At 37.5% G+C, this 16,245-nt stretch overlaps 1 protein-coding gene across 1 annotated transcript in view; it reads left to right on the top strand.

The window, feature by feature from the left end:
• The window catches only part of LOC128678469 (dystrophin, isoforms A/C/F/G/H-like), a 455,052-nt gene that overhangs the window by 95,620 nt on the left and 343,187 nt on the right, over nucleotides 1–16,245 (top strand). Inside the window, exons 64-65 of the mRNA XM_053760046.2 lie at nucleotides 1,674–1,772; nucleotides 16,019–16,124. Coding sequence (XP_053616021.1) covers nucleotides 1,674–1,772; nucleotides 16,019–16,124 — 205 coding nt within the window. The remainder of the gene's footprint in view (nucleotides 1–1,673; nucleotides 1,773–16,018; nucleotides 16,125–16,245) is intronic.

Here is a 16,245-nt window from a genome sequence, read left to right on the forward strand (position 1 = left end):
CGGGTTTGGCTGGTAACATATCACACAGATTGAGCTAGCCCCAAACTAAGTTCGAGACAACGATTCTATATTTTATAACAAATACATATATAGATAAACATCCAAGACACGAGCCAACCAGAAAAAAAAGATCATTTTCGATCATGACCGGGGATCGAACCCGGGACCTCTCGGTTCAGTGGCAACTTTACCACTGCGCTACCGATGAACTGTTCGTGGGATGCATCTGATTGATTTAGTGAATTCATTTGAAAAATATTTCACTGTGAAATTGCGCTTTGTCAAGACGGACGGGAAGGTTATGAGTCCTTTTAACCTGTAAAAGTGGCTGGGAGACTATGGCACCAATAGTTCAACTGAAGTCGCAACCCACTCGATGGAGAATTACTTACACACTTAAATAATATATGCGTCGTAAATAAAGTGGCTCGGAGTCATGTAATGAAGCGATCACAGCGGGCGACCGCGGCCGCAGCGGGATTGCGGTCAGGGTACAGGTCGCTGCACACGGGGCGAGCTCACTCGCTCACTACGACTTCGCATATCTACAGATTTTTGTAGTTTTTCTTTATTGACAATTTATTCACAAAAATTATGTACAAGGGTTGAACTTAACGCCATTTGGCGTCTGATAGTCAGTAGACTCAATATCCATTCACTAATATGACATATGTATGTGTATCGCGACGCAGTCCATATTAAATAAGTTTACATTGCAGAAACATATTTACTTAAATGCTACAATTTGATGACATTCTAACAGCAATGCTTTAATTTACTGTCAGTTTTATTCGAAAGTTGATTGGTAGAGAATACTTTCATCGAGTCTTAAATATATAAAAAAAAGTTTTCGAATAAATCAAGTTTGAATAAATAAGTAAACATTTTGTTTAAACTATATAAATACGATTCTCTGTAACAGTGGATCTGTAATATTTGCTTACTTTTACATATAAATTAATTATTTTTATAAATGAAGTTGTACAATAAATTGACCAATGTGGAAAAGCTCTTATTGGACCTTCGCAAAAAATATCTAGGCCCGCGGCGATAACGCCAATATCGGAAAGCGATAGCGAGGACAGCCTATCAATCAGCTGACCTCTACCCTTTGCTGGTCGCCACCCTTTGGTTTTATTAAAAAAGCTAGCTTTTGCTCCTGTGACAATACGACATTGAGAGCGATCGAAGTTGAATGAATGAAATAATATTCCATATAGTTTTTCGCATCGATGACTGTGTGTGAAATTTTCAATCTGCGAGTATAGTCCACTCGTCTTCTCACAAACATCATTATAACGTACGTAATGTAGTCCCTTGGAAGAATTGCATCAATGGACCTACTTGTCAATCTAGATAGTCGTGCAAAGTCGATAAGAAAAGCCTTTGACGTTTTATAACTGAGGCGGCAACCAGGAATGCCAGGAATGAAAATAAATGAGAGAGATTCTACATTGGCGTCCTCCATAGTGTTCACCACGCCCGTCCGCTATCTGGTAGTCCTGGTATCGATTCCCAACGCGGGCATATGTTTGTGATCACAGATGTTTGTCTGCTGTTCTGAATGTGTTGTGCCCGTTTTAACGAAGAGAAAATAATTATTCCTTTGCTTTTAAGATTTAAGGCTGAACATGACATTAAATAGTAATGTATTGTTGTATGTGTTGTCTCAGATCCGCGACTGGGTGTCGGTAGAGACGGACATGCTGCGCACGGCGCCCGTGGCCGTGGGCGACGTCGACGACATTCTGCTGCAGCTCGACAAACAGAAGGTAACATTAAATATACATTTACTTTACAACATCGTCATCATCTGCAGCGCTCCGTGACCCACTGCTGGGTATAGGTTATAAATCTTTCCGTCTACGCCAACTATCTCTGTCCTGGGCCATTCTTATGCAGTTGTTGCCATCCCATCATCCCGTTACGTCGTCGACCCATCTAGCTGTTGGTTACTTTAAATAGCTATCACTTTATTAATGGAAAATGTAATGACGTAGAAGTGTGGGTGAGGATGACGAAGTATCCTACCGCTCGTAATTCTCTCTTGTCGGCGTGGAGTGAGTGAAATACTCACGTTCTCACCCACAAAAATAGAAATAGATTCTCTGTGAACTCCAAACAAATTCTAAATGGCCATATCTTTGTAAACAGTACTGCCGGGCTTTGCTGCCGTGGGTATTTGTGGGTATTTCTGGCTGGACCAGTCTATGATAAAACTATCTGGAGGATCCAGGAGTTCCCAAGAAGATTCTCAACGAAGACTATACTAGTTTTCCTTATGAGCGTGGCTCTGATACACGCAAATAAGTTTAGATACTCGGATTTTACTCGTTTATTTTGGTTTTACGAAAGCTTAGTTTACCTTTTAAATGAAACTCGCATTACAAATTGTGGATACATCATGAAAAATTTGACTTTCTCATGTTGAATTCATCCAAGTTGATGCAGTAGCAGGCCAGTAACACGATATTTACCTCAAACATGAATAATAAACGGTATCCACCTTTAAAAGTATTTAGAATGATATCCAAGGTCCTTTATTTTTACGCCAAAAATATTCGTTATTATGTCTGTCAGAGTGCCGGCGATGCGAAAGTTCGTTCGTGTTCATTTCTCTTTGAATTTGTTGGGCTTTTGCAATATATTCCTAGTTAAAACCTAATATCACAGTCATGCCGTACTTTAGTCAAAATTGATGTACTTTGTGGGTATTGCGTGTGCGTCTAATAAACCAACAACCATATATTTCGAATCCATTTCAATAAAAATGATGTCATGTAAGTCTATGTAAAATAAAAGTGCAACAAATTGGTACCTACCTATATCATTATCATTACATATAAAAAGTATAAAACAAAGTCACTTCCCCCTGTCTGTCCTACGAGGGCTGCTATTTATGTATCCGGAATAACAAAATTAAACAAACATATATTATTACATATGGTTTTATTGTTTCTCGAAGTATTCTCCGCGATGATCTATGCACTTCTGCATACGATGAAACCAATTTTCAAAGCACTTTTTCCATTCTGATTGAGGTATGTCCAAAACGTGTGTTTTGAACGCATCAACGGCCTCTTCGCGGCTCGAAAAACGTTGACCACATAATTTATTTTTAATGTTTGGAAATAAATAAAAATCATTGGGTGCCAGGTCGGGGCTGTACGGCGGATGACCCGTCAATTCAGTCTTTTGACCCTCCAAAAAATTATTTGTTTCAGCCGACTTGTGGCAGCTAGCATTGTCGTGATGAAGTATGATTCTGCGTTGTGGGTTGTTCTTTCGTATTTTTTCAAAGACTTCTGGCAAACAAATGGTGGTGTACCATTCAGAATTAACCGTCCTACTATTCTCTAGTGGCACTGTAGCTACATGTCCGTTGATACCAAAAAAACAAGCGACCATTTGCTTTAAAGTGCTTCTCGCACGAACAACTTTTGTTGGATTCGGTTCATCTTGAAAGACCCACACCGTTGACTGCTGTTTAGTTTCAGGGTCATAAGCATAGATCCAGGTTTCGTCACCTGTGTAGATATTATAAACAGCTTTTGACGTACCACGGTTGTATTTTTTTATCATTTTCTTACACCAGTCGACACGAGCCTGTTTTTGATCTACGCTCAAGTTGTGCGGAATCCAACGCGAACAAATTTTTTTAACAATTAAATGTTCGTGTAATATCGCGTGTATACTCGTCATACTAATGCCCAGAGACGCCTCTATCTCGCAGTATGTAACATGACGATCTTGCATTACTAATTGTCGCACAGCATCAATATTTTGTTGTACCACTACCGATTTAGGACGACCCTCCTTAATTTCATCCGTGAGCATAGACCGTCCACGTTGAAATTCCTTAAACCAATAATACACAGTGGTTTTCGATGGTGCTTCATCTCCAAAAGTTAAAATCAGTTGTTCGATGCACTGTTTTTGAGTTAATCCACGCCGAAAATCATAATAAATCATCGCGCGAAAATGTTCACGAGCTAAATCCATGGCAATGAAGACAAGCTATTTTCAAAATTGGCGCCAATTGAAAAAAACAAATGACAGGGACATGAAAAATATTTATTCTCTAGCCGAAGAGTTCTATTTTCAAATGTTATAATTACTTTTTAAATATTCTAGAATTATTGGCCAGTTCCGGATACATAAATAGCAGCCTATCGTATATATGTTTAGATCTTGAAAACTACGCAATAGAACCCGCATCTCTTTTTTAAATAGACACGTGTGATTCCTGAGGAAGGTTTAGGGCATTGTGGTTTTACCCGAGCGGAGCGGGGCGGGCCCCTAGTTCTAAATAAAAACACAATTACATACAACACGAAATTCGATATTAAATTGAACACTCCTTTCAAGTGAGCAATATCTGAATTGGCGCTTGAAATTGCACGACCACCTGCATTCAATACAATACTCGGCTTACGTTTGCTTTGCATTATGCATAACTCCATTCTGTGATTGCTCTCTTCTATTCCGAATGGTTGGTCCGCGGCTAGGCGTTCCGTTTTAATATCGGAGAGCTCTTCAATTAATTATTTTTGCTTTTTCTTTTGCTTTTCATTCATTGAATAATTGGCACAATGTTCAGTTTGGGGAGGATGTTTTGTAGAAATGTTGCCTGTTTTAGTTTGTTATTTGTTAAAATATCAACAGACGGAACTAAACCGGGTTTGTTACCAGGGGCATATTATCATGGAGGGCCGTATACTTCATTTGGAGTTTCGATTTTCCAGTATATTTTTATTCCCGGTGTAACTAAAATTCGCGTGAGAATTACTAAGTGTTCCTTCCCTCTGTGTCTTCTTTTCTGATGGCGTCGTAATTTACTGATTTTTACCTTGCGTGCAACTTTACTAAATAGTTCGTCTCTTTTTTTAAAACATTAACGATAGTCTATTTACTTATGTATTTTCGCACAAAGGTTTAATCAAGGTATCGTTTATACAGCCACAATTAGTTTCTAAGTTTCTTTTCCGATTGCGTCGTAATGTGTTGATAGAATTTGAAGCGGGGCGTGCGGCGGGGCGGACTAGTTATTAATTGAAGAGCGCGCGCGGCGATCCCGCACGCCGGCCGCATACTGATTCCGTACAGTGCTTCTAGATTAAATTAAATGGCCTGCTTTTTTTAGTTTTGTTGTCGTAAAGTGCAGCAGGTGCGTTAAAATTCCTGCTATGATATATAACCATGGTCACGTATAGAAATTTATGAATTTAAAGCTAAACTTCAACTTTAAAAAATATTGATAAAGACCATGTGTGTATTTATTTGTATGTACAAATAATGCATATTAACATAATTATTTGCATACCTGACAAAAAGTGTGCATGTTTAGTATTCGGTGAAGTTTTTCGAGATGGACTGTACCCAGCTCTTAGGCCGTGGAATAAATAAAACTTCGTCAATTTCGTTAGCCTCTCTCATCTGCGCCTGCCAAATAAATGGGATTCTCCATCGACAAAATTACTTCCAAAGTGGGTTATCAATTTCAAAGATACGTGGGTAGAGTATAGGTGTATTGATATCATATATATATTTACAAATATGTGCAATTTTCTAAGAGACTATTTTATGGTTTATAGCAAAAATATTTCGCAATAAAACTTCATATAAAATAAATAAATGTCAAATATGACAATGTATCTAGCACGGAATTGGTACTCCCTACAACGGAGTCAGACAGTCGGAATCGGCGAACTCCGTGGTGTCTAGTGTCGTCTGCATTCAATCAATCAGTCTATAAAATTGTTAAAGCAATGTGTATAGTACACTGCTGCCGTAAATAGCAATACATATTTATATGATCATTTATTTAAAAATGAAATGCAATGCAGACCGAACGTTTTTGAAAGATTTTTTATTAATATATTCCGTGCCACTGCTGGCGAACGTCTCCTATTAGTATACTAGCGACCCGCCCCGGTTTCGCATAACATTTTGCATGGTATATACATATAAACCTTCCTCTTGAAACACTCTATTTTAACAATAAAATAAATCCACCTCAAACCATTGCGTAGTTTTGAAAATCTGTGCATAGATACAGACCAACAAATCGATATGGTGAGAAGTAAAAATACCACATCATCAAATAACTAAGACAAAGGGAGTCTACTTGCGATAATGGCTTTCAGTTTATTAACTAAATGCCTTCAGTTAATGTAAATAAATCAAGGGCTCGGCAGGAGTTTTGTAGGCGGTGCCACGTGCCTGGGGTCGATCCTGCGGCTATATCCTTACATACTTCCTAATTAATGCTGTACAATATTTTAAACTATCGCTGATTGACGGAAGGATAAGTGGTGCTACTCTAACTCTCTCTACTCTAACAAATTTATTTATACGATTTCATTATCTGTTTCCACACGAGTAGGTAATCTATTATAAGTAAGTGGTTGTTCCAACTAACACTACCGCTGTTCAGCTCCGCATCCTCCTCCATCCTTCCTTCTTCTTCTTATTTAAGAGCTATGCTCTTTTCGGTGGAGTATCCACCTAATTCAATATCTTGTTATTCCGGACTTTCTCAACAAAGGACTATTGTTGAGCAAGTCCGGAATAACAAGATATTGAATTATGTGGATGTCCATCCACCAGCCAAATTTACCCTATAGCTTAGCCATAGAATCCATAATTCAAATGCTAACGGTTGTTTAAAAGGCAATAAAGTTCCTACCTTTGATCAAATTCTCGAATGATCATTGTATAGCACGTTAGTTTTGAGGGTGCAGGGAGTGTCCACCCCTTCATAGTCTCATAGCCTATGGATAAGATATTTGTAGAATACAGTTCTTCAAATCTATTTATATAATCTTCATTAGAAATATAGAATCATTGGCCATTTGTATCATCAAGTAGAGTCAGATTTCACAAGACGACAATATAAAATATTTTGAAATCACCAGTAATCGGGGGATAAAGGCAGTGTTTATCTTTTGACGTACGAAACTTTAAAAACTAGATCCAAATCAGTTCTACTGCCATCTACGATGACCTACGATGCCACAGATAGACATACAAATAGTAACTGGATAAGGATGGCCCAAACATAGAACGTTGGCGTGGACGATAGGTGGCCTATATACCCAGCAGTGGGTCACGGAGGGCTGCAAATGATGACAATGCCCATAGATAAACAAACACGTCAAACTCACAACAAATGTTTAACCCACGATTCTAAAAGAAGACCAGCCCTGGTCCCAGTCGTTATCATAATGTCGCCGGAGCTGTCGCCGCCCCGTATAATGCGACTGCTCGTTATCACGTACTGAACGCGGATTGTTATCAGGAGTCATTCTAACCCAATTGCCAGTCGCTTCCTTCGCTTGTTACATTACATACAGTACTTATATCGATATGATTGTGATGCTTTAATATATTATTATCTTCTCTCAAACTACCGCTAGTTCACTGGAAGAGGGATTTTCTGGGGATAATCCACCATTGTAAACAATTCTGAACAAAAATCCATACAAATGATATTTGGTTTTCATATATGGACAGATAGAGTGATTCATATGACCATTTAGTATATCCACAAGCTCCCAGAAACATTTGTGTAGAAAATGGAAGTCTAAAGATATACGATGATAATTTGTTTATTTGAAAGCAAATCCGTAACACAAAGCAATACCGAAATCCTAAACACGCACACACAAGTAAACCAAACTCCGTTGTTGGTTCGTCGTGTTTATTCTCCCCCTAAACATAACCTTCTCAAAACAATCCGTTATGGCATCCTTATACAGTGAAGTTTTTATACAAACTGAGCGGTTCCTTCGGTGCGCACAGATGATAAAGAAACGGATTGCTTTACTGCGCATGCGTTTGAGTTAGTGATGGAAAAGACTCGATAACATTACGCGACTGTATTGATAGGGTAGGGTTCTGCTTTTAAGTACTTTTTGGTTTTAATTTTTGTGTCGCTATAAGAATTCATTTTATCATTTTCTTTCTCCCCGTCCTTTCAAACTAGTTGTAACCTTTTTGCGGTACAATATTAATTCCCCCTAGTCTTATTTAAAAATAATCCGCTTCGTTATAACACTTTTATAAGACACATGCATTGGTTAAATTGAAATTGACGTTTCATTCGACCTGCGAAAAGGCGGCAGCTTTTAATAAATTTTTGACGTAGATAAGATATAAGATATTTTGTCTTAGAATTTTAGTGCTACAATAAAAATGTAAGAACAAAAATATTTAATTTCAATTGTGTGTAAAATCCTTTTTTTTAACATAAAAATAATAAGAACGCGCGCGATAAACTCAAAAAGTGCCGGACGGGTTTTTATACGGTTTTGGCCAATAGTGTGATTCCTGAGAATGGTTTAAGTGTATAACTTATTATGGTTTTAGCCGAGCGAAACCGGGACAGGCTGTAGATAAATAACATCATGATAAATCATGCATTTTAGCCATATTCCGTTGCTCAATTGAAGCTCAGGATTAAAAGAACTGACGTTTTGTTGAAGAAGAAGTTGGTAATCTAAAAATTATGATATGATAGGAATCATCGATAAGTAAATGTTATCGTCGAATTATTATCGACTCGTCCCCTTCACTATACTCCAACACCCTTCCCCTTCCCTAATCTGCGAGGGTAGTGTAGAAGAGGGGTGTGTTGGTTGCCTAGCAACGCCACGCCGCGTCGAGCGCGCCACGTGCTATGCGTGTCAGTTTGACCGTGACCACGGCGCGGTGCGGTCGTGATTGAGGTTAGGAGAATTATGTTGGTTGTACAGGTCAGGGATGCTAGATGGCAGCACTGGGACAGACAACATGCTTCCAAGCTATGTTGTTTTGACGTCAAGAGCGAGGAAGTCATATATTTTGATGGGATTTAAGAAATTAAAGAGTAATGTCATAAAACCACTACAACCTAAGATACTAGGTAGTGGATATGTAGTAAATTGAATACGGGAAGAATCTTTACAACGAATAAATTAAAACTCTTTGGCATGATATAGACTTAAAACAATATAGATATAGGCATAATTTTTTTTTAGTATGATATAGGATAAAACAGACAAGCAAACAGAGAACATGTAAGCCAAAATCAACATCCGATGTTAAAATAATTTTAATATCCGGTTCAGCGGCTTAGTCAATCTGCATACAGTAAATGTTTACATCAGGAATTATAAAAGACAAAACGTTTGCCGGGCCGGGCCGCTATAAAAATTGCAAGACTTCCTACCTGTAATGCGCCAGATTTCGGAGAGCTCTCACTATCCTTTGCATTTGTCCTATTGTAGTAAATTTTGCGGGTAGCGCGAGATCTTTTTACGTTGGAATGTTGAGTAGCGTGCGGGGGGATCAATAAGGGTGTGGGAGGGGGGAGAAGCCTCGCCGGCCGGCATTCGCACGTCGTGTCCCGTGCGTAGTTGACGTATCGTCACGTCGACGCGTATCAAATTCAAATTGTATCAAATTGATAATTAGCAAATTATTTTAAAAGTATAAGTAATGTAAAAATATTTTATTGTCATATTTTTCTACCTTTCGGCTGACTTATATCGTCATTGAGGTATATCCAGATTATAAACACGCATACGCAATACGCATTCATTAATGTAATTACAACTTTTCTTATTTCAGCTTCAAAAATACATGTAATAATAAAGTCAATATAGATACTTCAGTAGTTAAAACTGCTGGCGTCCTTTAGCAAATATTGATCTGTCAATCTATCCATTAAAAATTTGGTATTTGACAAGTACCTCCTCAGTTATCAGGCCATAGCAACGTATGCCGAACATGTATACTTAGGCCGGGCAACTGGGACTCAAACTGTTAACTTTGAATAGGGTTACCACCAAGTCTTAAAATTCGATTTCGGTTTTTCTTTTTCCGCTGTTTGGCAAAAGGCGTCCCCATCTCCTTCCAAGCCGTTCTGTCCATTTCAAAATCCAACCGTGTGAAAGTCAAATCAATTATTCAGAAATAAGACTGTCACATGCACTTTTTACGTCACATTTTTAATATAATTAAAAATGTATTGTATTGTATTTTTCTAAAGGTAAAAACTACCAACCAACGGACCAAGTTTTCAATTCGGAACTACCACTGTTTAGAAGAAACGCCGAAAGGAACTCATTTAAACATTTAACAATGTTATTCCTTTTTAAAGTTTCCAAGATTATCGCTCCAACGCAATCCTTAGTCCGTCGCGATTCCTTTTTTCGTATCTAGGTTATGCTTAGCTAAAATTCATAAGGTCTAAGGTTCCTTCTACATGTTCTATTTAAAATTATATCTACAAAAACATACCTTGCTGTCAGAAGCGAGAGCGAGAGATGCCGGCAATTTCGTGACAAAGATGTGGTTCCCAAGTTCGTCCGACCGGCTCCGGACAACTTGTATCAATTTCGTATTTGTTTGAGTTTCAACGACTTCTATCGCTTTTGTGGAGTTTGATGGACGACCAATTCAGGAGATGTGTTTATTTGGAGTTGAACAACTTTTTTGGCTTCTATTTTTTTACAGGATTTTAAAGATTCTTTCTATTCCTGAAAAAATCTAAAGGACAATCCATACTTCCATACTAATATAAAAAGAGAAAAGATTTGAATTTTTGTTTTTTTGTTTGTAATGAATAAAAAATTAATAACCACTGATCCGATTTTGATGAAATTTGGCACAGATATAGAAGAAACGATCAGGAGTAACATAGACTACTTTTTATGGTTTTACCCGAGCGAAGCCGGGACGGGCTGTTAGTTTTGACAAATCACAGAGATTAAGTGTGCCCCAAAGTTAGCTGACATAGTTTGTATAAAAACAATAAAAATACTGGATTCCATGTTGGTTATATCTGAAAATGATTTCCGAAATAACAAATCAAGCGATTCAGTCAGAATTGTCCCAACCGATCCGGAGAGAACAAACGAATGCAAATAAAATATTGAGTATTGAATTGTTTTGACGAGATTTGATTCCATATCAATATGTTGGACGTACATTTTGCACATGCGTCCATGTGTTAAAAATATAGGCGAATAAGGTCAGGTGAATCAAGTTTACAGAGCAGACTATTTAGATTAAAGTAATCTGACGATTACTTTAATATAACGATGACGAACAACGATTACTTTCTAAGTTGCTAAAAATTGCCATAAAAGGCATGAGCATTACCGTTTGATCTACACTGGGTAGATCAAACGGTAGTCTGCTTCGGCCATCCGTAGTACGTTGAAGCCTATCCTTCACTACCTTACACAGTAATCTGCTAAGTAACGAACTATCAACTGCATTAACAGTTCTGCATAGACTTTTATGCGGCGGCGATAGAGGCTAGTTTGCTGTGACTTGGGGTTCCTGAGACATTATCCTATAAGTAAGACTAAGCTCGTCTCAGATGCGTTCCAATTAACTTGTCCAGCGTCAGACGTGGTCTGTCGGCCCTTTAGCAAACTGTTCGTCCAGGAAATTCTCAAATTGTAAAATATCAGTAATAACGATTAAATGTAAATGTTCTAAATAATGATTCTATTGAAAAATGTGTTCTGAATTGAGTGAAAAACTTGATTTTTAGCATGTGCAGACATAGACATGTATCTGGTGTCCGGTACGCCATGATTAATGAGAAAGTTCCTGTGATGAAATAGCTATGCATGATATTATCATCACTATCTCAACAATTATTAGCATTTTGGTACCACTACATTCTTTGGCGTTTTTTACGTGCGGAGCGTTAGTAGTACAGTTGTCCAAGGGTTAGTTTCGCCCTTAATCTGTTCGCGACGGTTATTCGCTAATGAGTTGCTTCATTAAGTATTTCTGCTTGTCTCGGCGCCTGCCTTATTACGAACGTACTTCGGTATAATTGTACTAACAATTCGAGAGCTCGCGATGTTCTTAATGGAATATTTGCGAAGATGCTTATTCTCGTTGTTTTGGAGAAAAGTAATTATCTAAAACTCGCAACCCAGCGCAGGATTACTGTAAGATATCCCTACATGGGATAAGTCCGCCCTTATACCTGTATCTTTCTTTCATTCATCATCATCAGCCTTTTAATCGTCCGCACTCCTGCGGTACAGGCCTTTGCGTACTTGGCCATGGCGTACTTTTTATCCATCAATAAAAAAGGCCGCGTCATGACCCACCACGCGGGCTCGTTTCGGATTGGCTTTCTTTCATTATTTCTGTGACAGTGTTCTTTTATACTCATTCAAATGTATGTACTTATTTTCGTACAATTTAGTTATTACAAACTAAAATGAACAAATATATTGATTTTTTATAAATCGCACTTACTCTGTTGAAAATCACATATTTGAAACCCTTAAGCCCTTTTAGGAATTAATAAATAGAATTTGTTTGAAAACACACAAGATATTTTTTTCATGGACGGGTGTAGCAGGAAATCTCAATAGCTTTGTATATATTGATTATTAAATGCATATAAGAGAAGGACGACAGCAGCAAAATTAATGGAAAATTCTCCGTTCCAATGTTTTAGACATTGCATACACAGTAAAATCGTCAACTTCTATAACAGAGCACAATTGTTTGGACCATTTCGAATTGTTGCGCCCGCCCGAACTAATGTATCGATGTTCCGGTTATCGAGTCTCGGTGTCCGGCGTTGATAATGGGCATCGTTAAATATGAAGCTCATTAGTGTTCGTGTCGAGAGTAATAACAACGTTGGGGATTAGCTCAAATTTTGTGAATGTCAATTGTTTGGATAACATTTCGATGAATAGAATCGAAATAATGGTATTATACGAATTAACGTTAACTTAATCCTTACATATTAGAATTCCAAGTCTTCTGGCGAGTCTGTCTGTCCGCGATGAACTCAGAAACTACTGCTCGGCTTTTCATGCGATTTTCACCAATAGATATGTGATTCCTAAGGATTTTCATTAAAGTATAATTTATTATGGTATCGGAAAATCTACATTTATTAAAGCTCCCTTAATCATTGTTCTTATTATCTTGAAAAAATATAAAGTAAAATTACTATTTATTATAAGGTAGAGTTTGACTGCGATAAAGTCTGATTGTCCAACAGAAGAAGGCATACGGTTTAGTAAATAATATTTTTGACGTCAACAAGTCAGGATCATCCTAACATTATCTGAATTTGATGATAAAAGACATTTGAATTTGAGTAATAATGTTGGCTTTTATATACCTACTACACTCCAAAGATGTTAATATTATGTAAGTCCCTCTCATTATATTCGAGAAAACCATTGAAGATCGGAGACGATCAAGTTAGTCCAATGAATACGTTTCTAAAATGTGTTTTAGAGAGGTAATGGCACAGAGCGAGACACGACGCGTCGCGGCTTCTATTCAGGATGGGATCCTTTGTGAAGTGCCTTTGGTTTCCGTGGGCTTCGCCTCAGCCTAAGAGTGTAACCCTTTGGGAAACTAGGGCATTATGACGAGTGTTAATATGGTTTAAACGAAATCTCAATAGAATTGCGCAATACAACGAGGATGACATTATGAAATATAAACAATTTATTTAAATATAGTTTAAATTAATTGTGTAGATTTTGAAGTTTGTAGAAAGGCTATAAGGCTATAAGGCTATTATCCTAAAATAACATCCAACATTTGTCGGCTCGACATCAATCAATGTGTTTGGATTCCTTTCAGCTGGAACAATTCTATTCAATTAATTTAAAAATACTTTTTCAAAATGAATTTCATAGATTTGTTTGATATTTTAAAACTACAACAAGTGAACTTGTAATAATTAAGCTTTGGTATACTCGTACCTGTTTTATTTCGGCTGCAGTGAGCGGCGGTAGTCGTCGTAACATAATGACGTCACTACAGTTTTACACATCAGAAAAAATGCCTTCATAATTAAATTCTGTATGTCAGGAACAATGTAGCAAACTTAAACCGAATTCCATACCCCGCCATAACCCGAAGTGCACTGCGTCCGCAATGTCAGGGTGTCTATTCTGCTAACTCGTTTAGTTAAAATCATATTTCAATGGATTTTAATAATACATTAGATACGTAGTACCATTTCACAGTTCCGTGTAAAAAAACTTGTCCAATTCTGAATTCGTTCATTTCCCAATATATTTACATGCACAACTGGTCCCATTGACTAGGGAAAAATAATAAAAGCTTGGGATGAGAATTAAAAGATAGCTTTATTTCAGTTAACTACATAAAACTATAAATTAAGACATAATACGTCAGTCGCTCGTACCTAATGGTTGTTTTCAGTTCGAATCGAAGTCGATGAGGCGAGTTGCGATCGGGACGTGTTTCTGACGATAACGAAAACAAACGACCAATAACATAATTATGTAATTAGTATTACTATAGAGATACCATTGATATCAGATTATGACTTAACGTAATCAGAATCGAGACACGCAGCTCGTTACAATGTATCAGCCATTTTGAATTGAAACGACTCGCTTTTACATTCCGAATTTAGGATCCTCCAGTTTTTATTCGGTTGCCGGTTATTTCTAGCCGATAAAGTTGGAACTGTAACCAGAAGTTACGAGTTCCATTTTCATTATTTTTCACTGCCATGTGGGAGCGAACAAAATTTGTCGGTCTTTTGTTTTTTTACGGCGACGCTTCTCAACAGAACTAATAAGTTTTGTACTACGATAAAGTTCTGATTTTAGAGGCGGAAGCTATATCAGCTTTAAGTATAATTATGCATAATTTAAGATTGAACTAAAGAAAGTGCATGTTTTTGGGTGTAATTCCTAATAAATGCTTCTAGTTGTGACTTACAAGTTATGTGTTAACGTTAGTTAAAACTCGCATCTTGTTTGTAAACTCTTTATTGCACAAAAAACACATACAAATAAAAGTAGTAAAAATAGTACAAATACATTTTTTATTTCATCTGCGGCATTATTACTGTGCTTAAATAGTGCATAAAAACAGTAAATCATGTTTTTGCCCCAATCCCTCCACGCGCCCGCTCGCAGCAATCTCTCCAAACCCCACATATCTGGAATGCTGTTGTTTTTGCCAGTAATTAGCGTGTTCCGCAAAACATCGCGTTTTTACGAGTCGCTGACGACGCTCGCGGCATTCGTATACGGCTTCGTTTTGGGTCGCTTTTAGTTTGAAAATTATAATGTTTACGTTCTAGTTTTAATATTTTAAACCGGTAATTTATTTATTTTTATTTCTAATAAACTGTCTAATTTTACTACATATTATTCGTAAATAAATATTTTAAATAGTAAGTTTTCCTTTTAGAACATATTGCTGCCAAAAACTAAAATTACAGAATAGTTCCAAGATTTGTAAAAAAAAATTAAAAATAATCAATTTCAAACTTAAAGGCATAAACAAACTTCTAAAATTCACGCATACAACTATTTCTACGAATAGAAAAAGGTGTATTGGTAGTAATGGTGTGGTGAAACCCTTTCCGGCCGCGCCCGGCCGCGTCGCCCGGGCCTCTCCTCGCACCTGTTTATATTGCCGCACGGACTCCCGAGTTAATTGTGCTCCTGACGCTCGCGGCCTTTGATTGAATGACAAAGGTTTTGGCGCCTTTTGTATATAAAAAACTGGGCGAGAACAATGGGCCTATTTTGTTGTGGTTATGGTTTTGGGATGATGGAGCTGCTGTAAATACTGAATAATATGTTTTTATGGTGGTTTTTCTATGTTGCGATTGTTTTAAAATGAAAAGGGAATGACTTTCGTGTTAACTAATGCGAATGAAGTTTGGTGGTTTATTTATTACCTCTTGACAATATATCTTTACAACAAATCTTCCTGAAATGTTGTTAAGAGGAGGGAGAAGGACATAGGACACACCAGGGTACTATTCATTCCGGAAAAGAACTGATTCCGTGGGAAATTAACGCGGACGTATCCGCAGGTAAAAGCTGGTATACAATATAACGAACGCCATTTGATTATGGTTGTTATGTCATATATATAAGTTATGTGGCGCACAGTTGATGTCGCCATATGTCTTATATTTAGTTTCTTTTTGTTTTTTTCTACTTTGAATAAACTAATATCGTCGTTGTCGCAGGGCGTGCTGAGGGAGCTGGAGCAGAAGAAGCCGCAGTTGGACGAGCTGCTCCACACGGCGGAGAGCCTCAAGGGCAGCGAGAACAGGCAGCAGCTTCATGGAAAAGGTATGTGCTTCTTCTCTTATAATTTAGCGTGCTCTTGGCTTTAAGGCTATGAGGACAACCCTCATGAAGAGAAATTAGATGATACGAATACATCAAATGTATGGATCATACATCTGCGTAC

The sequence above is a fragment of the Plodia interpunctella genome, chromosome 19 (genome assembly GCF_027563975.2).
Source record: "Plodia interpunctella isolate USDA-ARS_2022_Savannah chromosome 19, ilPloInte3.2, whole genome shotgun sequence".
Lineage (NCBI taxonomy): Eukaryota > Metazoa > Arthropoda > Insecta > Lepidoptera > Pyralidae > Plodia > Plodia interpunctella.